General features: G+C 35.8%; 1 protein-coding gene across 10 annotated transcripts in view; it reads left to right on the plus strand.

Annotated features, from left to right (window-relative positions):
• Window positions 1-25,542, plus strand: part of Kiaa1841 (KIAA1841 ortholog) — a 72,664-nt gene that overhangs the window by 19,333 nt on the left and 27,789 nt on the right. For all 10 annotated transcript variants that reach the window (XR_777449.3, XR_777448.2, XR_004517441.1 and 7 more), the window contains 10 exons: window positions 1,618-1,856; window positions 5,061-5,119; window positions 6,808-6,968; window positions 10,002-10,088; window positions 10,192-10,302; window positions 13,777-13,900; window positions 19,504-19,656; window positions 21,533-21,678; window positions 23,234-23,333; window positions 24,551-24,583. Coding sequence is in view for 7 of the 10 variants with exons in the window: in XM_010609788.2 (XP_010608090.1) it covers window positions 1,618-1,856; window positions 5,061-5,119; window positions 6,808-6,968; window positions 10,002-10,088; window positions 10,192-10,302; window positions 13,777-13,900; window positions 19,504-19,656; window positions 21,533-21,678; window positions 23,234-23,333; window positions 24,551-24,583 (1,213 nt within the window). In the remaining 3 variants the exon portion in view is untranslated. The remainder of the gene's footprint in view (window positions 1-1,617; window positions 1,857-5,060; window positions 5,120-6,807; window positions 6,969-10,001; window positions 10,089-10,191; window positions 10,303-13,776; window positions 13,901-19,503; window positions 19,657-21,532; window positions 21,679-23,233; window positions 23,334-24,550; window positions 24,584-25,542) is intronic.

Here is a 25,542-nt window from a genome sequence, read left to right on the forward strand (position 1 = left end):
TTTTTTTTTTTTTTTTTTTTTTGAGATGGGTTTTGTTGTGTTGCCCAAACTGGTCTTTAACTTGCAATCCTCTTGCCTCTACCTCTTGAGTAGCTGGTACAGGCATGTGCCACTGCACCTGGCCCACAAAAATTTTTTTTGTTGTTGTTACTGGGGATCAAACTCAGGTCCTTGCGCTTCTGAGGCAGGTGGCAAAACCACTGAGCTAAATCCCCAGCCCATAGATTTTTTTTTTTAACATAAAATTTGTCTATATGATAACAGAAATTTGCTGGTTATTTTTTTCTGGAATTAGCTGATAGTTCATATGATGGTCCAAAAAGCCACAGAAACTTTTATCTTTCATTATATCATTACTATCTATATTTTTACCATAATTTCTTTGGTACCAGGGATCAAACTCAGGACCTTGCACTTGCAAGGCGGGATCTAGCACTACTGAGCTAAATCCCCGGCTCCTGAGAAAAGTTTTAAAATTTTGATGGAGTATTGATTATAATTCTTTTTCTGGTAGCACAACTTTATATAAGATATCTTGTATTCAAAATTTATGAAGTTAAACAATACAGTACACTTGTCTCTGTTTATTCTCTTCTTTCTGTAGTGACATGAAAGCTGAAGTGGATCACACTGTTTTTGTTTTTGTTTTTGGTATCAGGGATTGAACTCAGGACCTTGCACCTGCAAGGTAGATGGTGGAACTACTGAGCTAAATCCCCAGCGTACTATTTGGTTTTGAAGTGATATAATTTTGACAGAAAATAAATTCAAAGTATATAACTTTTGAAATAGACTTTGATGCATTATCTAAACTTTTTTTTTTGTGTGTGCCTGGGATTAAACTCAGGCCCTTGCACTTGCAAGGCAGGCAGCAGAACCCTCACTGAGCCAAATCCCCAACCCCTAAATTTATTAAATTTTTAAAATGTGTAAACATATTGTAGTCTCAAAAATCCCTTTAACTATATTACTTTTTATTTGATGAATGCCTAGAACCAAATATTCTTGCTATTAAAAATAAGCCATGCTAATTTTAAATTTGACTTCTCAATAGATACTATTAGCTGTTTTTTTTTTTTTTTTTTTTTTTTTTTTTTTTTTGGTACCAGGGATTGAACTCGGGTCCTTGCACTTAGCAAGGCAGGCCACTGAACCGCTGAGCTAAATCCCTGGCCCAGTTTTTCCTTTTTCAAAAGTAAACATTTTAGTATTTAATCATTGTTATTTCCCTCCCGCTCCCATAGCAATGTAAAAGTGCTATTTTATATCCATCACAGGAATTAAAACATATTACTTAATTTTGGGGAATGGTGTTATTTTTATAAACTTCATATGTTAGATATGACTTGGAAAATGTTTTAGCATTATTAATTATTAGTCCCTCAGTAACTGTTATTTGCCATTTTACTGTCAGTAACTTTCTAAAATTAGTCAAAACCTTATATAGTCAGGTTAGCAAGACACTTGAAAATTTCTGCATGTCAGAATCCTCTAAAATTCATTTTTGGACAAAAATCTTTTTAAAAAACTTGTTCTTTTTCCTCCAATAAATGTCAATATTCTTAGATCCTCTTCTAAAACTAATAACTTGATTTCTGTTTAACATTTTTTATGAAGGCCAAACATGGTGATTCATGTATGTGATGAAGGAAAAAACTTGAAAGAAGACTTTATTTGCCCACGAGATCTTTTGATATCAGAAATGAAGTACTTTGCTGAATATTTATCTATGGATGCCCAGCGCTGGGAAGAGGTGGACATTTCAGTTCATTGTGATGTTCACATTTTCAACTGGTTGATAAAATACGTTAAAAGGAACACTAAGGAGAATAAAGATTGTGAGATGCCCACTTTAGGTAAAAGACAATCTGTTGCTTTATTTTATAGTGAAATTTCCACGTCAACTGATAATTGTTTCAGGCCAAAAATGGAATGTACAATATTATTTGAGCATTAGTATCTTGGAAACTGATATTTCATTTTTTTTTTTTTTAGAAATTAAGTTGTTCACTAAATAAAATTTAGTAAATTTACTATTTGTGCCCAAAAAACACTTTCCTAAATCAGCAGTCTTAACATATATGTGGACCACTGCGATCCTGCAAACCATTTTAAAGAATCTACAGGGTTAAAACAACTTGCACTATAATATCAAGATGTTTTTTGTTTTGTTTTGTTTTGTTTTTTTGCCATGTTAACTTTACCAAGTGATGCAAAGGCAATGGTGAGTAATACTGTTGGAGCCTAAGTATTAATCAAGGTAGGGACACCAAACTGTATTAGTAGTCATTATATTCTTTAACACCATGCACTTATAGGTAGAAAGGAATAAAAGAAAAAATGTCAGTTCAGTTAAGAATGTCCTTGAAGCAGTAAACATTTCTGATTTTTAAATCTTGAGTGTGCTCTCTGTGGTGAAAGGGGAAGTGCACTTCTTTGCATGCCAGTGTGTAGTGGTTGTCTTGAGAGAAAGCATTTTGGAAAACTTAACCTGCTCCCATGTACACAACTGCACTCAAAAGACTTTCCTAGGGCCTAGACGCCTGTGATTCCAGCACTCAGGAGGCTGGAGCTGGGGGATCACCATGAGTTCGAGGGCAGCCTTGACTATATAGTTCCCTGTCTTAAAAAGAAGGTGGGGGCTGGCACATTAACTCTATGGTGCCACTGCCTGCCTCACAAGCGCAAGGTCCTGAGTTTGATCCCCTGTACCAAAAAACAAACAAAAAAAAGACTTCTCTAATGCGATCTGATTGATGATCATATGAATAAATGTGATTTGGTCTTGTTTTGTTTTGTTTTTGCCCTGCAGGTTGAAAACAGCCCTCATCCTGAGCTCATACTCGGCCCCTTTTATTTTTTTCTTGTAATAGGGTCTCATTAAGTTGCCCAGGTGGAATTCAAATTTGCAATACTGGGGCTAGGCATGGTGGTGCATTCCTGTAATCCCAGCACTCAGGAGGCTGAGGCAGGAGGATCACTCTCAGTTTGATGCTGGGCTGGGCTACAGGTGATTATAGGGCCACCCTGAACTACATAGCAAGACTCTGTCTCCAAAAAAAATTGCAGTCCTCCTGCCTCAGCCATCCAAGAGCATCGCTTCTCGGTCTTTTGGCTAAGATGACATGTAGCCACCCAAAAGCTGAGATTATAAATTTGCTGCACCATAATAAATGTGATTTTTTGTTTTTAATGGGGAGACGGTGCCTCAGCCTCCCAAATGTTGGGATTACAGGTGTGTACCATCACACTTGGCTCAATAAATGTGATTTTTAAAATATATATTGCACAAGGAAATGTCTCAACATTTGGAAGCTCTGCGTAACTCAGCTAATATTTTCTAAATGATGAATAATGTTTAAAAAATGGATTAGTAATCTATTCAAAGTATAAGATAAATTATTTAACAGAGTAGAAAATTTTATTGATAAAATTTCAGATTCCATTGCACATAACTTTTAAGAAACTAATGTTTGTCAAATTTCTGTGTGATATCAAAGAAGGCCACTCACAAATGTGAATGTGAAAACAGACATGTGAATACAGATGTCTTCTGTTAAGTCAGATGTTGTAGAGATTTGCAAAAAAATATTTCAGGGCTGGGATTTAGCTGAGTGGTTCTGCCACCTGCCTTGCAAATGCAAGGTCCTGAGTTTGAACCCCAGTACCAAAAAAAATTTTTTTGAAACTGATATAAGTAGCATTTTGCAATTTTATTTTATTCTTTTTTTGAGATAGGGTCTTGCTATGTAGTCCAGGTTGGCCTTAAATTCACTATGTAGTCCAAGCTGGCCTCTAACTCATGGCAATCCTCCTGTCTCAGCCTTCCAAGTGCTGGGATTACAGGTATGTGCCACTGCACCCAGAGTACGCAGCAATTTTAGTGCAAAGAATTTATCAAACCACAAATGTGATTTCGTATATTTGAAACATAATATGTAAAGAATAAAATATTATCTGATCTAGCACATTTTTGTGTGTAGTAATAGCAAAGTAGAGAAAATCTAGCCATTCTCTCATCTTTGACCTTGTCAGTGATAACATTTAAATGTTTATAAAAGCAAACTTTATTCTAACCAGGAAAAGTATTAACATGCCTAATTGAATCTCTAGTAGTCCAACCACTGGTTCTTAACTGGACAGTTAATTTTCTAAGGTGCTTTCTCACCAGCTTCTTCCTCTTACCATTTCCATTTGAGAAACTTTAAGCTAAAGTTTTAGGTAAAGATTGGGATCACTTGTTTTAATTATGAAGATTTCAAATATATGATTGTATAGTGCTACAGTAGTGAAAAATCACAGTATTTTCTTAAATATACTTCATTGGCAGTGACAGACTCCCTAAAATACAATGCCAGATAGCATCCCCCTTTCCCTGTCTTTATATCTGAAGAATCATTCAGTATGCCTTAGGAAGTAACTTCAGCACTTCTGCAGTAGTAATTTGTGTGTGTGTGTGTGTGTGTGTGTGTGTGTGTGTGCGCGCGCGCACACACACATCCACTACTGGGATTGAACTCCGGGCCTTCACACTGAGCACCATCTCCATAATTTAAAAAAATGTTTTTTATTTTAATTTTGAGACAAGGCCCTTCTAAGTTACTAATTTGCCTGGGCTGAGTTTAAACTTGCAATCCACTGGGTTTACAGGCAGGCGTCTCCACACCCAAGTAGTAGTAAATTGCTTATTACTTTTAAGGATTTTTAAAATATTTGTTCATAATAAGCATTGAACTCTTTTTTAAAATACCTTCCCTAATAACAAATGCTCTTGTTAATTATTTTTTAAAGTTTTCCTCTGGTGTATTTCCTTTTGGCATGTTTCATACCTTTAGCTGGAGTCTTTACTTACTATGACCATTTCCTGGGCAGATTTACTATGCATTTTCCTCTGTATTACAAGTTTTAACTTTGAATTTTCTTCCTTTTGTATATCTGAGCATAATAAGTGAAGTTATAGTAAGTTCTTATTAAAGTAACATCTTTTTTGAAGGTAAGAAGGAACCTGTGAGAGAATAATAAAAATCAAAAGGAATTTTAATCTGTTTTTTTTTTTTTAGAACCAGGAAATGTCATTTCAATTCTTATTTCTTCAGAGTTTTTGAAAATGGATTCACTAGTAAGTATTAATTTTTAAAATCCAGTCTTCTATTCACTTAGGTTTTTTCCTTCAAATATCTGAGAAATTCTCAGATACTTTATTAAAGTAGTTAATTCAAGAGTGTGATTTTATTGAAATACATTGCTCATGTTTGGAAATACTTTTTTTTGTTAGGAAAGTAGTCTTAATCTTGAGACTACTGGGTATCATATGTCATGCAGTTATACTTAAAAAGCAAGCAGTTAATCCTCAGAGTAGCTCACTGTTGTAGTAGGTGAAACTGAAGAGTAACTTTACCTCAGACAGGATTTGTCTTACCTCAAATTAAATGAAAACTAAATGAAACATGCTTTGCTATTTAAATTTTTTTTTTTCCAGTATCAGGGATCTAACTCAGGACCTTGATCTTGACAGGGAGGCACAGCTACATTCCTGGCCCTTAAATGTTTTCTTTAATCATGATTTGCTTTTATCTCTTTCATGTATAGTTCATTGAGTGGAGAACAAATATCCAACTATATAATTTTATGTTTGCATCACTGAAGTTTATATTTATTGCTTAAGAGTAGCTAATGAAAGATAAAGTACAATATATAGATACACATTTCATATATTTGCTTTTGTTTTTTGAGACAGGGTTTCACTATGTAGTTGAGATTGACCTGGAACTCATTATGTAACCCAGGCTGGTCTCGAACTCCCAGCGATCCTACTGCCTCAGCCTCCTGAGTGCTGGGATTACAGGTGTGCGCCACCACGCCCGGCCTTTGCTTTTCTTTTGTACTTAATAAATTTATCATTCAAATTATTATATATGTTTGTGGTTAATATTTTCTGGTTAAAAAAATATAAAACTCTCCGGTGAAGAATACTACTTTGCTATATTGGCAGATGAGAAGTTTGATTACTTGATTATTTGGAGTTTTGCTAGTTTTGCTAGTACTATGCTTTCTAACTTTTTGCCCCTTCCCATTTAGTGAGCTGGTATTACTTTCTTTAGGTAAGGACAATGGAAGAAAAGCAGAGATTAAAAAGAGTCCTTAAAGAATTTTCATGCTGTCAGCAAAATATTTGGGAGAATATGTGACTAATCTCTTTTAAAGTAAATAAATACACCTGAGGTTGGAAAGAGGGGAAGAAAATCAGAGAGCAAACCTAGCACAACTGAGAAAGTCCTTAAATGACTTAAAGGTTTGTTTCAGAAACCTAGAGAAACAGAGGCTTAATTATAACTGAGTTTGCTAAGCATGGTGGCACACACTTGTAATTGCAGCACTTGGGAGGCTGAGGCAGGAGGATCACTGAGTTTGAGGCCAGCCTAGGCTACATAGTGAGTTCAAGACCTGCCTGAACTATACAGTGAGACCCTGTCCCCCCCCCAAAAAAAATAAAACATAAAAATTCAATTATGGAAACTTACGTGGTATACAGACTAAGATACATAACCTGCCCCAACCACAAAAAATATATTATTTGCAAAAGAAAGGTTAGAAAATAATTTTTGTAGGTTCATGTGTATATGCATATGCAGTTACAAATTTGACCTATAGAATCACTTTGGAATAGAATAGTTGACATTAACCCAGATAGATAAAACTAAGTTAATACATGGACTAGGCTTTTAATGAATTTTATGTTTAAAAGGTATTGCTATAACATTATCCTTTGTGCTATCATTTTCAACATTCTTTTCTAATTTTTTTTAGGTAGAACAGTGTATTCAGTACTGCCACAAAAATATGAATGCCATAGTAGCTACCCCATGCAACATGAACTGTATTAATGCAAATCTTCTTACACGAATAGCTGATCTATTCACACATAATGAAGTTGATGATTTAAAAGACAAAAAAGATAAGTTTAGGAGGTAATTTCGAAATTTATTTTTAAACCTAATGTTCCTGTTAAATATATTTCTCTATGCTTTTAGTGAAATTCTGTTCTTAGAATATATTTAGAGCCGGGCAAGGTGGTGCATGCCTGTAATCCCAGTACTCAGGAGGCTGAGCAGAAGGATCACTGTGAGTTTGAGGCCAGTCTGGGCTAAATATTATATATGTATAATTTTCTATACTGTAATTTTATAATCTATATAATTTATGTATATATATAATTTTTCTAATGTGAACAGCCAGTGGCTTATAATTTATGTATATATATAATTTTTCTAATGTGAACAGCCAGTGGCTCGTGGTAAAAATTAGTATTTTGTATAGTAAACATAAATATATGGTGGAATTGAGATACATAAATGTTTAAAGCTTAAGTGTAAATGGGAAGAGTATATGAGGTCAACAGTAGTTACATTATTTGGAAGTGTTTAGATCAAAGCAAGGAGGATATGCATTATTCTAGCTATTAATGAAGAGGGGAAGGAACATAATCTCTTTTTTTTTTTGTACTGAGGATCGAACTCACGACCTTGCACTTGCGAGGCAGGCGGTAGAACCACTGAGCTAAATCCCAGGCCCAGTCTCATTTATTTCTATGTTTTGTTACTGGGGATTGAACTCAGGTCCTTGCACTTGTGGGGCAGGTGGAGGCACCACTGAGCTACATCCCCGGCTCATTTCTTTTTAAGAGATGATTCTGGCTGCTATGTGAAAGATAGACTTTAAGGATATAAGAAGCAAGGAGAACTATAAAGAGGTTAGTACAGCAATCTGGTGAGAACTGGAAGGGTTTGGACTAGGGTAAAAGCAGTAAAGCTAGAAAGAAGTAGATGGGTTCAGTGTACATTATTAGAAGGATTGACTGATTTGTGAATGTGATGATGTAGGAAAAGAGGATTTCAGGATAATTACTAGGTTTTCAGCTTGAGCAACTAAATGCATGGAACTGCCACCAATGGAGAAAGGAAAGAGCAGGAAGGGAAGGATTGGAGTGAAGCAGATAGAGAGGTGGACTTGGATCCTGTTGAAACATTTAATACACTTCTTCGATATCCAGATGTAGTTGATAGGTAGTTGGATATGTTAGTCATAAATTTAGGTTAGAGGTCAGGGCTTAAAATAGAAGCTTGAGAAAAGATGAGATTTCCTAGCAAAAGACCGTAGTATTTTTGGTGTCCTTTCAAGAAATCTTTGCCTATGTGAAGTTAATGAAGATATTCTGTGGGGGTTTTTTTCCCTATTATTTATCCTGAATTTTGTGTGTGTGTGTGTGATACAAAGTAGCAGTCAAAGTTCATTTTTTTCCCCAGCTACATATCTAGCTGACAGATCACCATATATTGAACAGACTGTCCTTTTCCCACTGCATTGCAGGCCTTTGACTATAAATCAGCTGACTATTCCTGAGCTCTGTTTCTCAGTTCTCTGTTTTGTTGTTGCTGGCCTATCCTTGAATTAGTAGCACATATCCTTAGTTATGGTAGCCTTCTAATAATTTTTGGAATCTAGTAATCTAGATTCTTCCTCACCTTCAGCTTCAAGATTCATGTACAGCCTTTTTAGCTGCTTTGCACTGACATATAAATTTTAAAATCGGCTTATCTATTTTCTGTTTTACATACCCACCTGCCAGAATTTGGAGTTAACATAATAACTGTAAAATCGGGCTAGGAGTTGTTACTCTTGATATTTCAGTACAGCCCTTCATTTATTTGGGTATTCTGTAGTTTATCTCATCGATGTCTTATTTAGGGTTTAGGGAAATTAATTTTGGGGTTTAGAGAAATTTCCCTTTTTAAAATTAAATTTATTCCTGGGTATTTAATTTTCAGTGCTACTGTAAATGCAGTTATTTTCTAATTGTTATCAAAAGGCTACCAAATCTTTAGAGATTCAACAGAGTAGTAGTTGCCAATGAAAGGCCTGAGGAGGAGGAGCCAGTGAATCAAAGAAGGAAGGGGGAAAAGGGTTTCAAAAGGAAGAAGCAATTAAGTGACCAAAAGTGTAGAATTCTGCTCTCGTGAGTATAGTAAGATGAAGACAGATTTGACTGATTGGATATAGAAAACTTTTTTCCACATGTTTTGCTTGAATAGTTGCCAAGAAATACAGCAGCAACTATTTAGGGAAGGAAGGATATTTTTGAACATCAGGATGTTTAAAATAATCAGGACAATTCATTAAAGAGGAAGAAATTGATAATACAGAGGATTGTCCAGAAATTTAGTCTTTAAGGAAAGTGAGACAGTGAAATAATCCAAGAGCTAAATACTTGAATGTGGTAATGGAATCCTAAATCCAAATTTGGCCTTTACAACCAACAGACAGGGAGGAAAACGAGAGGAGGGGAATTAAGATGTGTTATGTACATGTACTACCAATAACTCTATGATGTATGTAATCATTAAATACTGCAAACATATGTACTAATAAAAATTAAAATTAAAAAAAAAAAAACGGAGCACCAGACATTGCATAAGGAAGAATAGAGACAGAACATACATTTAGAGTTAATGACACGTTCAGGAGACTTCAAGTTCAGTTATATTATGCATAATAAGCTAACATTCATTTAATTTTAACACTATGTCTGGCTTTCTAAAATACTGTATAATTTAAACTTCATAAAGCCTTATGCATTTGGAATCAGTAACCACATTTTTTATAGAAAAGTTTCAGAGAGAAAGTTGCTAAGAATTGTATACCTAATTATTGGTAGTCTTGGATTGATAAATTCTCAAAATCTTTAATTTTAAATACTCCAGTAATGAATAAAGAGAGAGATTTATCGGTCTTATTTCCTGATAAGAATAAATTCATTATTAAGCAGTTTTTATTAGATTTTTTTTTCACTTAGTACACCAGAGTGTATTATAAACTCCCAAAGAGCCTAAGTATTTATCCATTTTATTTTACACATGTATAAGTAGTATTTATTTCTATCACTGTAATGTAACTTTAATAAAGTAAATATAAAAATTAATTTACTGGTCATTTGTTGTTGATAGTAAACTTTTTTGTAAGAAGATCGAGAGACTGTTTGATCCTGAGTACTTGAATCCAGATTCTCGAAGTAATGCAGCAACGTTGTATAGGTAATGTGTTTTTCCTTTGGTATGCTATATAATGTAGCTTCTACTCTTTAAATTACTACGTTTAAATTTTTATTCAAGTTTTTGTACCTTCTCTTTCTTAAAGATGCTGTTTGTGTAAGAAACTTTTAACAAAAGAAACAGAAAGAAGGATTTCTTGCATTCCTGGAAAAATCAATGTGGATCAACATGGAAATATCATCTATATTCATATAAGGTATGCTGAAGATTATACAGCTTTTCTATGTGAATTTCTAGTGTATTTCTGGTGCATAAGTGCTTTTATAAGAAGTAGGATAGTGTCCTTCCTGAAAATGATATGCCTTTGATTTAGAGAGAGATTACTTTCAAAACAAAATAGTTGTAAAAGCTACATTTTATTTACTGGCTGTACTTCATAATATCTTTAAATTTCGACATGGTAAAAATTACTGCTTTGTTTTTTTGGGGGTGTTGTGTGTTTTTTTGTTTGTTTGTTTGTTTGTTTGTTACTGGGGATTGAACTCAGGACCTTTCACTTGCAAGGCAGGTGTTGGAACCACTGAGCTAAATCCCAGCCCAAAATTATTGTATTTTAATCTTGAAACAGATTCTGGTCAGTGACATTAATGTGATTTCTTTTCAGTAACAGATTTAGTTATGTATAGAAGTGTTATAGCTGGGGGTAATGGCACACACCTTTAGTCCCAGCACTTGGAGGCTGAAGCAGGAGGATCAGTGTGAATTTAGAGCTACATAGTGAGTTCAAGGCCAGCCTGAGCTGCATAATTAGACCCTGTCTCAAAAAACCAAAAGGAGCCGGGAGTAGTGGTGCATACCTATAACCCCAGCACTTGGGAGGCTGAGACAGGAGGATCACTGTGAGTTCGAGACCAGCCTGAGCCTACATAGTGAATTCCAAGTCAATCTCAACTACATAGTGAAACGAACCTGTCTCAAAAAACAAACAAACAAACAAAAAATCAAAAGGAAAAAAAAAAAAAGCTGTTAATTAAATCAAAACCAGACTGTTTCTCCATAGGTAAGTACTTAGTAAATCTGACTCCAGGCATCAAGGTCAAGGTATGCTGAAGGTGGTTAGGGTATGTTGGGCACAAGAGTCATCCAGGTGTATATTAACTATCTACAGGTTCTCATTCTGAGTTGTAGAAAGGGTTTTGTAAGTTGATATAATGTCCCAGGAAAGAAAAAACTTTAAAAGGTATGTATTGTTAATAATACCTTCCTGCTAGGAAATTATCCAAAGAGGCAATGTTGGATTTGTGAATGCATTTAAGAAGAACATTCATTGGATTATTAAGTATATTAACTAGCCGAGGATAAGAAAGAATACTCAAATGATTAAATTAATTAAAATACATCTATGCGTGTATAGTTATAGAAAACAAATCTAACCAATTAATGTGCAGCTTTTACGAATTATATTGGAGGAAAATAATACTTACCTAAGAAGTCATTAGTGGTACATTTTTAAAAATATGGATAGGATATAAAACAACTGTCAACATGTTCAATAAAATATTGAGTGATAGTACTATAGGTGGCTTTAGTTTTCTTTTTGCTTCCTTTGTAGTATAAATGTGTTCCTTTATTAAAGAAAAAAATCTTACAAATATTACATTTTATATTTTAAACATTAAAGCAGAAAAACAAAGCAATGATAAATTTGGCCTTAGTGTTAATAACACAGTCAACTTTAAAATGTTTTGTTTTTCTCTCAATATAATAATCAGGAAATTCCCTTATTGTAAGCACTTGAAATCTTACTCTTTTTTGTCTTGAGATTTGATTTGCCTTTTGAAAATTACTTCCTTTCTAACATCAGTAACTTTTTTCCTTAGTACTGGGAATTGAACCCAGGGTCTTCCCATTGAGCTATGTCTCCCAGCCCCTTTTAAAATTTTTTATTGAGACAGGGTCATGCTAAGCTGCTAAATTGCCCAGACTGGGCTCAAACTTGTGAACCCCCTGCCTCAGCCTCCCAGAATGCTAGGATTACAGGCATGTACCACATGCCCAGCTCTGACAGCAATAATTATTAATACTGGTAGTAGTATGTGAAAAAGGTAATTGATACTACTTAGCAAGGCCTGCTTTTAAAATTAAAAATAAAAAGAGCTGGTAATATAGGTTCAACATCCATTTTTGTTGTTTTATTCAACAACATGTATGTTTCATTCATCAACGTGTATGTTGATGCATACATTTGAAAAGTTGCTTTCAACTTTAAAAATAGATGTGCTTTGGGCTGGGGATGTAGCTCAGTGTTACTACACCTGCCTCGCAAGCGCAATGTCCTGAGTTCGATCCCTGGTACCAAAAAAAAAAAAAAAAAAAAGATGTGCTTCTGTAATTTGTGATAACATGATGTCATTTTGTTATATGTTGAACTAAACACAAAAATAGCAGGTATTTTTTTAAAAGATTAAAATGGAGACAATATAGGAACTTGAGTTATGAATGATCATAACAAACACAATTTAAAGTCTTTGTCATATTTAATTTTAAAATGTATTTTACAGCTGGATGAGGTGGTGCATGCCTGTAATCCCAGCAGTCTGGGAGGCAGAGGCAGGAAGATCCCAAGTTCAAGCCCAGCCTGAGTAACTTGGTAATTTAGCAAGACCCTGTCTCAAAATAAAAAGGCCACAGGGTGTGCAGAGGCCCTCAGATCAATCCTCAATAACTGCTCCCCCCAAAAAGTACTTTACTAAGACTTGTTTGCATATTACTGCCTTGCTCAGGTATTAGAAAATGCCTTTTGGAAATACTGTAAAAAACCAAAACACTAATGAAATGTCTATGGAGTCACCAGTGCTATAACAATAGTGTGTCACAACATAATTCAATTCGAATAAAGGTTTCATTTAATGCCTAAGTCTCAATTACTGATCTCTTCAAGTTTAATTAATAATTAACAGTTACCAAATATTAACAAATAGCACTCAATCTTTCATGCCTTCTTGTATTGTTCAAAGAATAAACAAACTTTTAAATGAAATTTTACCTGTGAGGTGTGGCCAAAAGCTGCAGTGAATGTTTAAATTTTTTAAATATATATTACAGAAGAAGATATGTTGCCATTAATCCCCCTCACTTTGAACACACTTATCCCATTGTTTTGCCACTTTCTGAAGCAGTCTTGTAAGTCCTCTTGCATGAATATCTTTGGTTGTGTGTTGTGGCTGCCTTGTTGTCCTGAATGGATTTGAAACATTTACCTTTCATGGTCATTTTGACTATGGAGAAGAGCCGGAAGTTGCACACGGTGCTATATTGGGTTAGTAAAATGAATGAGGATGCACCATAACGGACACACCAGCCTACCTTTCTTTGGATGTCACACAGCAGCAGCCTTCACTGTATTTTTTTTTAATCACACCTCATAAAGACAGGAAAGAGGACTTCAGAACTTCCTCAGAAAGTGGCAAGAATGATGGGATAAATGTGTTCAAAATGAGAGTATTTTGAGAGGGATTAATGATAATATGACTTATTGTAATTAAAATTTTTAAACATTATTGTATATTTTGATAGCCCTTGTATCTTTTTCAGTGTAGTCCATATCATATGATCATTTAAGGAATATTTGTGAAAGTAAGCCACACATTTTTTAAAAGCATGTGTTTGAAACAAATTGTTTATATTGCTTGCTTGTAAAATAATACAACAATTGAGGCTCTTTCCCCAGAGATAAGACTTGGGATGTTCATGAGTATTTGAATAGTCTTTTTGAAGAATTAAAATCTTGGAGAGATGTATATTGGAGATTATGGGGAACAGTCAACTGGCTGACTTGTTCAAGATGTTTTCAGGTGAGAGTTCTTTTTTAATATCCTGTTCTGCAAACATTAAAAGCAGGTATCTTGGAGAAGCATGCACGATGGCCTCAGTGGCCAGCCCCTCCCCTGGTGGGGAGGTGGGTGGTGTGGGCCATGTGGAAAGGGCAAGTTTGGTGACCACTGCCACCACAGTTTGTCACCAGGAGGAAGATGGTAGATTTGGAGGAGCAGCTATCTGATGAGAAGGTGTTTATAGCAGCAATATTCATCATTCATGCCCCTCCTGGAGAGTTTTATAAGGTTTTTGATGATGTTTGGTTACTGTGTAATAATCTCAGGGAAGGAACAGCCCATATATCTGCACAGCATAACTTGGGCCAGTTTACTCCAGTAAAAATTGAAGATTACATAGCTCACATATTGATAAAAGAACTTGGCGATTTGGGAAATGGAAAGTGAATCCAAAGAACAGAATCTGTTTCAGATGTAATCACTTAAAGGAAATAAGCCAGGTGTGGTGGTGCATCTCTGTAATCCCAGCACGTTGGAAGGCTGAGGCAGGAGGCTCACAGTGAGTTTGAGGTCAGCCTGGACTACATAGTGAGTTCAAGGCCACCCTACCCTACAAACTGAGACCCTATCTCAAAAAAAAAAAAGCAACTGATCCAAGACCCTATAAAGCAGAAAATATAATTGAATCATGGAGAATTTCTATAGAAATTGCACTGTGAACATACATGAAAACATTACCTGTGTCTAGGCATGATGGCACACACCAATAATCCTAATATCTAGGAGGCTGAGGTAGGTGAGTTTGAGGCCAGCCTGAACTATATAGTGAGACCCTGTCTCAAAAATACCAAAAGAGGTCTGGGGATTTGGCTCAGTGGTTCTGCTACCTGCCTTATAAGCGCAAGGGCCCGAGTTCAATCCCTGGTACAAAAAAAGAGAGAAAAAAAGAACATTACCCAAACAGGGTCTGCACTGTGTATGGTAGAAAAAATAGCTGGCCAGCAAACCATTATTACGTGCATAGAAAGCCATCAAAACACTTCCAAGTCGAGCCGGGAGTGGTGGCACATACCTGTAATCCCAGCATTTGGGAGGCTGAAGCAGGAGGATTGCTGTGAGTTCGAGACCAGCCTGGGCTACATAGTGAGTACCAGGTCAGTCTCAACTACATAGTGAGACCCCCCCTGTTTCAAAAAAACAAACGAACAAAACCATTCCAAACAAAACACTTGGAATGATCATTGGAGGTCAGAGTAGAAGTTTACATTTATTCCTTCAACCACTCAGATGGTTGGCATCTTGAAAATTCAGGTTCATTATGAAGATCATAATGTTCAGCTAGTAAGTCAAAAAGGTGTACAAGATTCTGTAACAGTGTCTAGTGAAGTGCAAATAGCAGAACAATTTGTAGTGATTGTATAAGCTGCAGAAGACAGCTGCCAGACTGCTATCAGTGAGAATTATCAGACAATGTTAACACTACTTTCAAAGCCTTACGTGGATAATTGCTATTTACATGTACTAAGATTGATTGAACAAGATCCTCAGCCATAAGGTAGGCAGAGAAATACAGAATGCATATGACAAACCATTTTAGTGTCTTTGTGTTAAAAAATTACTGCAGAAATATTCAGAACTGTCAAGCTGCCTGGACTGATTGGTGTAATTAGTTTGGTTAGAGCACAAAGCTTAACTAATCAACTATGATTTTCATTGCTTTTGTTTGAAGAGGACTGGAAAACATGAGTTTAGTTTAAATGTCTTACTTTTTATTTGTTTCTTACAATGAAGAGATGATTCCTATAGTTTATGGTTAAAATTTTTTTGAAGTATTACAACAATATTTTGCTTAGTATAACCCTAAAATTGCCTTTTAGCTTATGAAAGGGGTGACTTTTGATATTAGCCCAGTTCTTTTTAATAGGGTCACTAATAGACATTGTAGTACAAGGTGATTGATGGACTTAGCCATATATGCTACTAAAGAAATTGTCTATCTTTACCCCCTCACCTCTTGCAGTTATGTAGGATTGAGATTCGAAGAAAAGCATTTTCTGGATCAATTGTGCTTAAGCATTTCAGTAGGTTATTTAGCTGTCTTAGTGTTTAAACTTAAAAAAAATAAGGCCAGAATCTATTGCTGTTTTGAGATTCTGAAATTAAGGAAAATACTCATCTCAGAAATGCATTTAATGAGTGGGGATTTAGCTCAGTGGTTCCGGCGCCTGCCTCGCAAGTGGCAGGGGCCTGAGTTCAATCCCCAGTACAAAAAAAGAAAAAGAAATGGTTTTTTCTTGAACAGTTACTCAGATTAGCTTGAATTCTATATGGCCCCGAGTTATTTTCTTCATAAAGCTGCAAATTTAGTATAACAAGGCAAGTTATAATATATATATATAAATCTGAACTCATGACCATGTGTCATTTTTTTTTCTTGGATTGAAAGGTACTGAAATTCAATATGACATTAAAATGCAAACTTTCCTTTAAAAAAAAAGCAAGTATCTTTTGACATTTGTTTAATTGAATTACTGTGTTTGTGTGTATTTAAACAATAAAGTAGTGATGCTGTTAAACAGTGCTTGCATCTTTCGTTTCTTTTGCCATGCTTCTTCTTCCTCTTATTTTTATTGTTGAAATAATGAATTATTTGCTGGAAAATTATTTTAAAAGGCAAAACAAAATAGGTTTTATCAGTGGCATGGCAACTGCCTCACAAGCACAAGGTTCTGAGTTTGATCCCCGGTACTGGGAAAAAAAAAAACACAGGTTTGAAGTGACCAAATCCATAAAATCATTATTACCTTAAATTATTTGCAGCCAAACTATTTTACCATTGGCCCAGAAATTCCCCACCCCTTGCTGGATACTGGGGCTTGAACCCAGGACTTTTGCACTCCATTCCCAGGTCCCCCAAACCCTCTTTTTCTTTTAATTTTGAGGCGGGGGTCTTACTAAGTCACTAAATTGCTGAGGCTTAGCTTGAATTTGAAATTATCCAGCCTCAGCTTCCTAAAGTGCTAGAATTACAGGAAGGCACTATCACCCCTGACTTCCATTAATTTCTGTGGAAATTTAAAAGCAGCTTTGTATATATATATGTGGGTTGCAACTTATCTGTGCCCTTTTGATTATAGCAGTTGTGTTCTCAAAGAAGTTTTTGCTCTTTTTTTGTTGTTTTTTCTTCTTTTTCATTGATGAGGCATTGTCTACTGAGCTATCTCCCTATCCCAGTTATTTTTTTTTTTTTTTTTTTCAGTACCAGGGATCAAACTCCGGACCTCGCACTTGCAATGCAGGTACAGTCCCACTAAGCTAAATCCCTAGCCCCTGGTTCATTTTTTATAAAAGAAGTCTAAAATCAAAGTAGGAGAGGGGCTGGGGATTTAGCTCAGTGGTACTGCCACAAGCCTTCAAGTGCAAGGTCCCAGATTCAATCCCTGGTCCAAAAAAAAAATGTAGGTGAAAGCTTGTTACTTGAAGGAACCTGTAACTTTTTATAGAATAAGTAGGTCTTTATAAGTTCTAGTAATTGCTAGTTAATCTAATGTACAAATCCAGAGTTTTCTACATACAATTTATGAATCCCTAAAAATTTTTCTTGGGTAATGATTTTCAATAGAGGAATGAAAGAGCAGTTTATCAAACCATCAGAGTGGGATTTCAGACCATAAAAGACCCCACCCAGTGGGCTCTTCATATTGCTGCAATTTGTTTTTTTTTGTTTTTTTTTTTTTTGTACCAGGGATTGAACTCAGGACCTTACTCTTTCAAGGCAGGTGGCAGCACCACTGAGCTAAATCCCTGGCCCTCTCCACAATTTTTTAAAACAAATTTTTTGGAGTACATTTTACATGCAGTGAAATTTGGCTACTTTTGGAAGTTGATAAATGCATATCACTACTGTCAAATCACAGAGCACCACTGTTACCATAACGCCCTATGCCATTTTGTAGTCAGTTCCTTTTTGCCAGGAAGAAGTGACTCCAGTCTCTGACAGCAATTCTTCTGTTTTCTGTCTATAGTTTTGCTTTTTCCAATCAATGTTAGATAAATAGAATCACACAGTATTTAGCTATTTGGGTCTTGCTGCTTTTACTTAGAAAAATAGACTTGAAATTTGTATGTTGCATCAATTTGTTCCTTTTTATGCTAATTAGTAGTGTATTGTATGAATATATTATAGTATGTTTATTCATCAGTTGAAGGACATCTGTAGTGATTCTATTTTGGGGCTATGATGAAGAAAGCTACTAAAATTGTTTCCATATAAGTTTTCCTATGGACATAGGTTTTTACTTCTCTTAAGTAATTACTTAGAAGTAGGACTTCTAGGTTATATGATAAATATAAGTTTACCATTTATCATTGTTTTCTTAAGTTCCAAAATCTTTTTACATTCCTACCAATTACCCATATCTAACACTTCATACTATCCATTGTGTTTGATCTTTGTTTTTGCTACTCTTAATCTAATTTTTAATTTTGTTTTTGTCTTTGAACTTTTTTTTTTTTTTTTTTTTTGAGACAGGGTCTCACTATGTAGTTGAGACTGACCTGGAACTCACTGTATAGCCCAGGCTTGTCTTGAATTCACAGCGATCCTCCTGCCTCAGCCTCCTGAGTACTGGGATTACAGGCGTGCACCCCCATGCCCGGCAAATTTTTTTAATTATGGTACTGGGGATCAAACACAGGACCTTGCATTTGTGAGGCAAGCATGGTGCCACTGAGCTAAATCCCCAGCCCTTGTCTTTGAACTTTTTACCAGCTTATATACATTTTAGAAACCTGATTACTAATTGTATAATTAAACCATAATAACTCAAAGTTAATGGGCCATAGTTTTCATTAGTACTGATGCTAAGTAATTAAAGTATGTCAAGAAAAAGTCAAGTGAGAAGTATTTTTCATATTTCATTGAGATGACTGGACAGTTACAAATTGGATGTGCTAGATGTAGTAGTGCACGCCTGTAATCCCAACACCCATGAGGCTGAGGCAGGATTGCCACAAGTTCAAGTCCAGCCTGAAGTATATGGAAAGACCCTGTCTCAAAAAAACAAAAATAGAGGGCCGGGATTTAGTCAGCGGCACCTCACCTGCCTCACAAGCACAAGGTCCTGAGTTTGATCCCAGGTACCAGGGAAAAAAAGAATTACATAGGATGTATACTAAGGTCAATTTAATTCCTCTGAATTTTGAATATGGTGGTTTTATTGAGATATAATCACATACTATAAAATTTATTCATCCCAAATATATAATTCACTGATTTTTTGGTAAAGTTTCACTGTTGTATGACAATCACCACCATTCAATTTTAGTATATTTCCATTACCACTCAAAGATCTTCCACTCCCAGTTCTTGCTTCTAGTCTCTGGCAAGTACTAATGTACTTTGAGGCTCTGTACATTTCATGTAAATGAGACTTATAAAATGTGGTCTTCAGGGCCAGGGATTTAGCTCAGTGGTTCTGCCGCCTGCTTTGCAAGTGCAAGGACCTGAGTTCAATCCCTAGTACCAAAAAAAAAAAAAAAAAAAAATGTCTTCAGTAAAGCATATTTGAGATGTGTAATTTTATTGTGAGAATAATCACTAATTTCATATTTTTTTTACTCAGGCTTTTCTTTGTATTGAATTTTCACATTGTCAGTACCATTCAGAAATGGTAGTTTATCCCACTGCAGCAAGTTCACTGACCGCTGCTGGCACTGGAATTTACCCTTGCTGTAATAAAAAAGTTCTTCGGTTTGATCCTACTCAGCTTACAAAGGTAAACTTTGAATATTGCCTTTTTGTAGTTGCAGCACTCCCAAGCATGAATGTTTTCTTCTTTTGTTGTTCTTAAAGTTTAAAGTAATGCATTCTTGTAGAAAAGAACTCAGACAGTACATAAAAGAGCTTCAGAAGAAATAGAAGTCCCTTTTTACACCGTACCCCAGCCTCCCTCTCCGTAGGGGTAACCACAATAACAATTTCCTTTCAGACCTTTTTACTTTGTAGTCACAAATTATTTGTAGTATTTGGATACTGTATATTTGCTTATTGCATATGGGATTATACTACTCATTTTATAATTTTCCTTTTCAGTCAACAATATACTTAGATTATCTTTTGGTGTCATTTTATGTAACTACTGGGTAATAGTCTGAGCTGTGTCTGTTCTACAACTTTTTTAACCATTCTCTTACTTTTATTTTTATTTTATTTTATTTTATTTTTTTGGTACCAGGGATCGAACCCGGGCCCTTGCTGTTGCGAGGCAGGTGACAGAAACACTGAGCCAAATCCCTGGCCCTCATTCTCTTACTTTTAAACATTCTCCTATTATAAACTTGTTTCCAGACAACTGTTGCAATGAGCATCTTGGTATAATATGTGAATACTAGTATAGGTTAGATTCCTTGATCACTACTACAGGTTTGAATCTTTGTCGTGTCATTAAATTTCATGAGTGAATGAAAGGAACCATCATCATCATCCATACAAAAAATTATATTTATAGAGCAGCAAAGGTGAGCCATACACTCTTATGTGTGTGGTGTGGGTTGAGAATTGACTACCTAGCAATAAATCTAAAATATGTCCAATGCTGGGGATTTAGATCAATGGTGCCAGTTCCTGCCTCACAAGCGCAAGGTCCCAAGTTCAATCCCTGGTACGTCAGTCAGATCAATCAGTCAGTCAAACAAACCAACATTTCCAAGTACTCCATACAGAAAACAAAACATTGAGAGAAAATAAAGAAAATTTTAAAAATACATCATTCTACCATGTTTGGAAGACTCCATGTTGTAAATATGTAAATGCTTCCCAAACTGACATATGTAGGTCAGAATCCTACAGATCAACATAAAGAAAAAACCCACCCAGTTATAGGCATTTCACAAAAGAAAACGGTTGTTCTGTAAATATGAAAAGCGCCGCCTCATTTGTAAATGGAGAAATGCAAATTAAAACCACAGTGAATACAAATACCCACTCACTACAATGACTAAAATTAAACTTAGCAACCAAGTTTTAACAAGGATTTGGAATAATAGGAATTCTCATGATCTGATGACAATATAATTTGGTATAAATGAGTAGCCAGGAAACATGTAAGAGAATGTTCATAGTAGTATTATATGTAATAGCCCCAAACTAGAAACAGCCCATCCACCAACTATAGAAGACATAAATGATATATATTCATATAATGCATTATTATACATTAAAGCAAATGTTACAGTTACATGTAGTAACATGGGTAAATTACAAGAACATAATGTTAAATAAAACTCATGAGGCAGAACTGTACTGTGGTGTTGAGGGATACATCCATAAGTGGCAAAAAGATGAAAAAAGCAAGGAAGTAATTATAGAACTAGGGTAGAAATAGAAGTTACCTTTTGGAACGAGAAGGGCAAGATGGGAGTGGGCCCATGGGAGACTCCTGGAGTGTTCTTTTTCTTAATGTGAATGATGATTACATGGATCATTTGGGTATTTGTTAAGCTGTACATTTGTGTTTCAGACTCTCTTCTGTATTTTTTTTCTGAAGGAAAAGTTGTCAAATATGATTTGACTAAGCAAGAAGAATAAAAACAGTGTTAAAGGAGTGTTCTATAATGAACCAGCTTCTCTAAATTCATTTTCTTACATGACAGGGCTGTCAAGTGAGAGACCACATGGCTGCTATTCATAATGAAGGTGAAGGAGGGGATCTGCTGACTTGTCCAAAAGCTAGAACACTGGATGATCTGCAGAAGCACAAAGATGTCATTGTTGTGCCTTTTTCTAAAGATACAGTTAGGTGAGGAAAAAAATAACCAGCAATACTATATTGCAGCCTTACTCAGTGGTTCCCATTTCAGAATCCCTTAGCTCATACTATTTCCCCAAATCAGTAATTTCATTCTTCCAATTAATATTCGTTATTTTGGAAAGCTTAATTGAAATTATATTAACTTACAATGAGACCAACAGACTTTATTTGATAGATGAAACACTTAAAAGTGTTGGAAGTCCATAGGGAAGAAAAATTAGTCATCGACGAGGATGTAGCTCAGTGGTACAGCTCAGGGTACTGGGTTTGACCCCCAATAACAAAACAAAAAAAACAAAATTAGTGAGTCATTGATGATTAAAGAGGTTGGAATCTTAGGGCCGGGGATTTAGCTCAGTGGTTCGGTGGCCTGCCTCACAAGCTCAAGGACCCGAGTTCGATAACCTGGTACCAAAAAAAAAGAGGTTGGAATCCTTACCTAATTTTTAAATATTTTTAAAAATTTTATCCTCCTGTTGCTTAAGCCCTTTGTTTTTGCTGGGAGAGGGGGTTGTTTTGTTTTGTGTGTGGTACTGGGGATTGAGCCTAGGACCTCACATGCTAGGCAGGCACTCTACTATTGAGCTACTTCCCTGGCCCCAAGCCCTTTCTCCCTTCTCCTCTTATCTCCTCTGCCCTCCTCCTCCAGTCCTCACATTCCAGGGTTTGAGCCTAGAGTCTTCACACTCAGTTGCATTCCCAGCCCTTGTTTAATTTTTTAAGATGGGGTCTCACTGTGTCACTGAGTTGCCCAGGCTGGCGCAAACTTGTGATCTTCCTGCCTCAGCCTCTTTGGGTTCTGGTATTACAGGTGTGCACCACTACACCTGGCTATAAGCCCTTCTTAAATACTTCCTTTATACAGCTTTCCATAAATTTGAGTTCCTTAAATTCAGTAATATTTAGCCAGGCATGGTTGTGCACACCTGTAATCCCAGAACTCAGGAGGCTAATGCAGGAGGATTGCTGCAAGTTCAAGGCCAGCCTGAGCTATGTTGTGAGTTCAGAGTCAGCCTGAACTACATAGTGACTCTGTCTCAAAACAAAACAAAGAATTCAATTGCCAGCACTGAAGAAAAAAATCAAAGTAGTACCAATAGCAGCCCATTTCACCACCTAGCAAGTATGATGCTTCTTGTGCATTGGGGCACTCTATGTGGGATGACTTGCTAGTAAATTAAATGTAAATGTTCAAGTGGTGTCTTTATACTTAGTAACTATTTGTTTTTCTTCAGTACTGGGGCTCACACAGGAACTAGGGTTGAACCCAGGGCCTTGAGTATAGTAAGCAAACACTCTACCACTAAACTGCATCTCCAGCCCCCCCCACTTTTTTGAGACAAGGTCTCACTAAGTTTCTCAGACTGGCCTTGAACTTGTGATCCTCCTGCCTGGGGGGCTGGGACTATAAGCATGTGCCATTGTGCCCAGATACACAAGCAACTCTTATATCAAGATTGGCTTATAAAATATTTAATTTTTAAAATCTCATTAAAATTTTTAAGAAATTGAACACATCTCCATAAGTGTCTTCTTCTTCAAGTGGTCCTGTGGTTGGCTCCTGTGATGAGAAGGGTCCAGAGTGTGATGCTTTACTGGAGCCACATACATCATGGGGCCCCCAAACTGGAGAGCTCAATGCTGTGAGTAGTTTGCTTTACTTATTCTTTAAAAGCACACTTGATGACTTTTAATTTTTCACAGGAACCTGGTCAGTTTAAATTGAAATAGAGCTGATCCCCTAATCAAAGAAAGGTCATATGCCCAGTTAATAAGGGGTCAGGGATTTAGCTCAGTGGTGCAGCTGCTTGTCTTACAAGTGCAAGATCCCGAGTTTGATTTCCATATCCCCCCCAAAAAAATTAATGAGTACGAGAGCTATCACATTCCTTACCCTTGAAGAATTAGTAACTAATAGATAAAACTTGGAAGTAAAAAATTATATGGTCTTCAGGATTTTCATTATGAATAATAATTTGAGAAGTGAAGATAGTATGATCAGATATTTTGTCCTTCCCTTATTCTATAAATATTTTTTGATATGAAATTGTAATTGTAATCAAGAATATATGTAATTTTTTCAAAAGTTTGAAGACTGAAATATCTGTAAGGTAACCAAAAGTTGATTCCCTTGAGTTTGTTACTAAGACAATCTGCTTGTGAACTTGCTGCCATTGTGTTGGTTGGGGTAGAATTTACTTGACAAAGTGAAAATCTCCAGGCAGCTATGAAAATATTCAGTCATTAAGATTTATTTATTAATTTATATCAGACAATAAATTACCTAATTTATAATATAAACATTAAAATGATTGAAGTAGTTAAAAAATAAATCATCTTTACATGTGATATACTTTTCCTTTGGGAATGATACAGAAAAAATATCTTGTTTTTTTTCTTTGAGAAAGGGTCTCTCTTGTGTAGTTCAGGCTAGCTTTGAACTCACTATGTAACCCAGGCTGGTCTTGAAGTCATGATCCTCCTGCCTCAGCCTGCTGAGTGCTAGGGTAACAAGTGTGCACCACCACGTCCAGCTCCTTTTTTACCACATACCCCCTCCCCCAGCACTGGGGATAAATCCAGGGCCTGACTCATTCTAGGCAAGGGTTCTACCACCGAAATGCACCCTATCCCTTTTTCCTTTTTTTAAACATCCATATCCTTTAGGTAGAGGATTTAAAATACTGATATATTTATTAATTTAGTATATCAGTTTCAGCCTGAGTTTTAAATTATTTCAACTTGAAAGGAAACTAACTATACTCGTAACTTTTGCAACTTTTCTACAATATCCATGTGAAAATCAGGAGCTATAATCTGATAGATGAAGATTTATTAATCTATTATTTCTGTTTTATAGTTCTTGTCACTGAAAAACTGGACTCTGCAACTAGTAAGTGAGCAGTTACATTCAGCTTTCTTCATAAGTGAAGGTTTAGTTTAATAAAATCTTAATCAGTCTTATTTTATAAATTTTAATTAAATTTTAATTAAAATTTAAGTGTTTTCCCTTTTAGCTTCACCATTTTTATATTTACTAAACATGCCATAAGATTGTTTAACAGGGACACATACTCCATTATCAGACTGCACTAACCATAAATCTGGTTAAAAGACTTTTTAAAAGTCATTCTTTTTTTTTTTTTTTTTGAAAGAGGGTCTCACTATGTAGTTGAGTCTGACCTGGAACTCACTATGTAACTCAGGCTGGTCTTGAACTCCCAGCGATCCTCCTGCCTCAGCCTCCCGAGTGCTGGGATTACAGGCATGCACCACCACACCTGGCTTTTTTTTTTGTACCTGTGATCAAACTAAGGACTTTGCCTTTGAGAGGCAAGCAACAGAACCACTGAGCTAAATTCCTGGCTTTAAAAGTCATTCTTAAATCACATTTAGGACAATGAACAAAGAAAATATCTATTAAAGTCCCACTTTGTTAGTTGATTTGTTGGTTGATTTTTTTTTAACCTGTTTGCCAGTACTATGCCATCTGCCATCATTATTCATAAGAATGTAATAGGAATTTGCATTAGTAATGACAGACAGTAAGGTACATAGATGCAAGAAACAAATACACGTTCATTTAACTGTTACCAGCCCGTCACACATTGGTTCAGAAAACTACCTGTTTGTTTTTTGTTTTTTCTTCTTTATTTTAAAATAGTCTCACCTTGTAGACCAAGGTAACCTGGAACTCACTTTTGTAGCCCAGGATGGGTTTGACCTCCCAATTCTCCAGCCTTAGTCTCCCAAGTGTGTTGATTATAGGTGTGTGGAACCAGGCCCAGATAAGAAACTACTTTAATATTAGTAATTGTAGGCCAGAGATTTAGCTCAGTGGTTCCGCACCTG

Source organism: Fukomys damarensis, unplaced genomic scaffold, assembly GCF_012274545.1.
Source record: "Fukomys damarensis isolate Sample0158 unplaced genomic scaffold, DMR_v1.0_HiC HiC_scaffold_2, whole genome shotgun sequence".
NCBI classification, from domain to species: domain Eukaryota; kingdom Metazoa; phylum Chordata; class Mammalia; order Rodentia; family Bathyergidae; genus Fukomys; species Fukomys damarensis.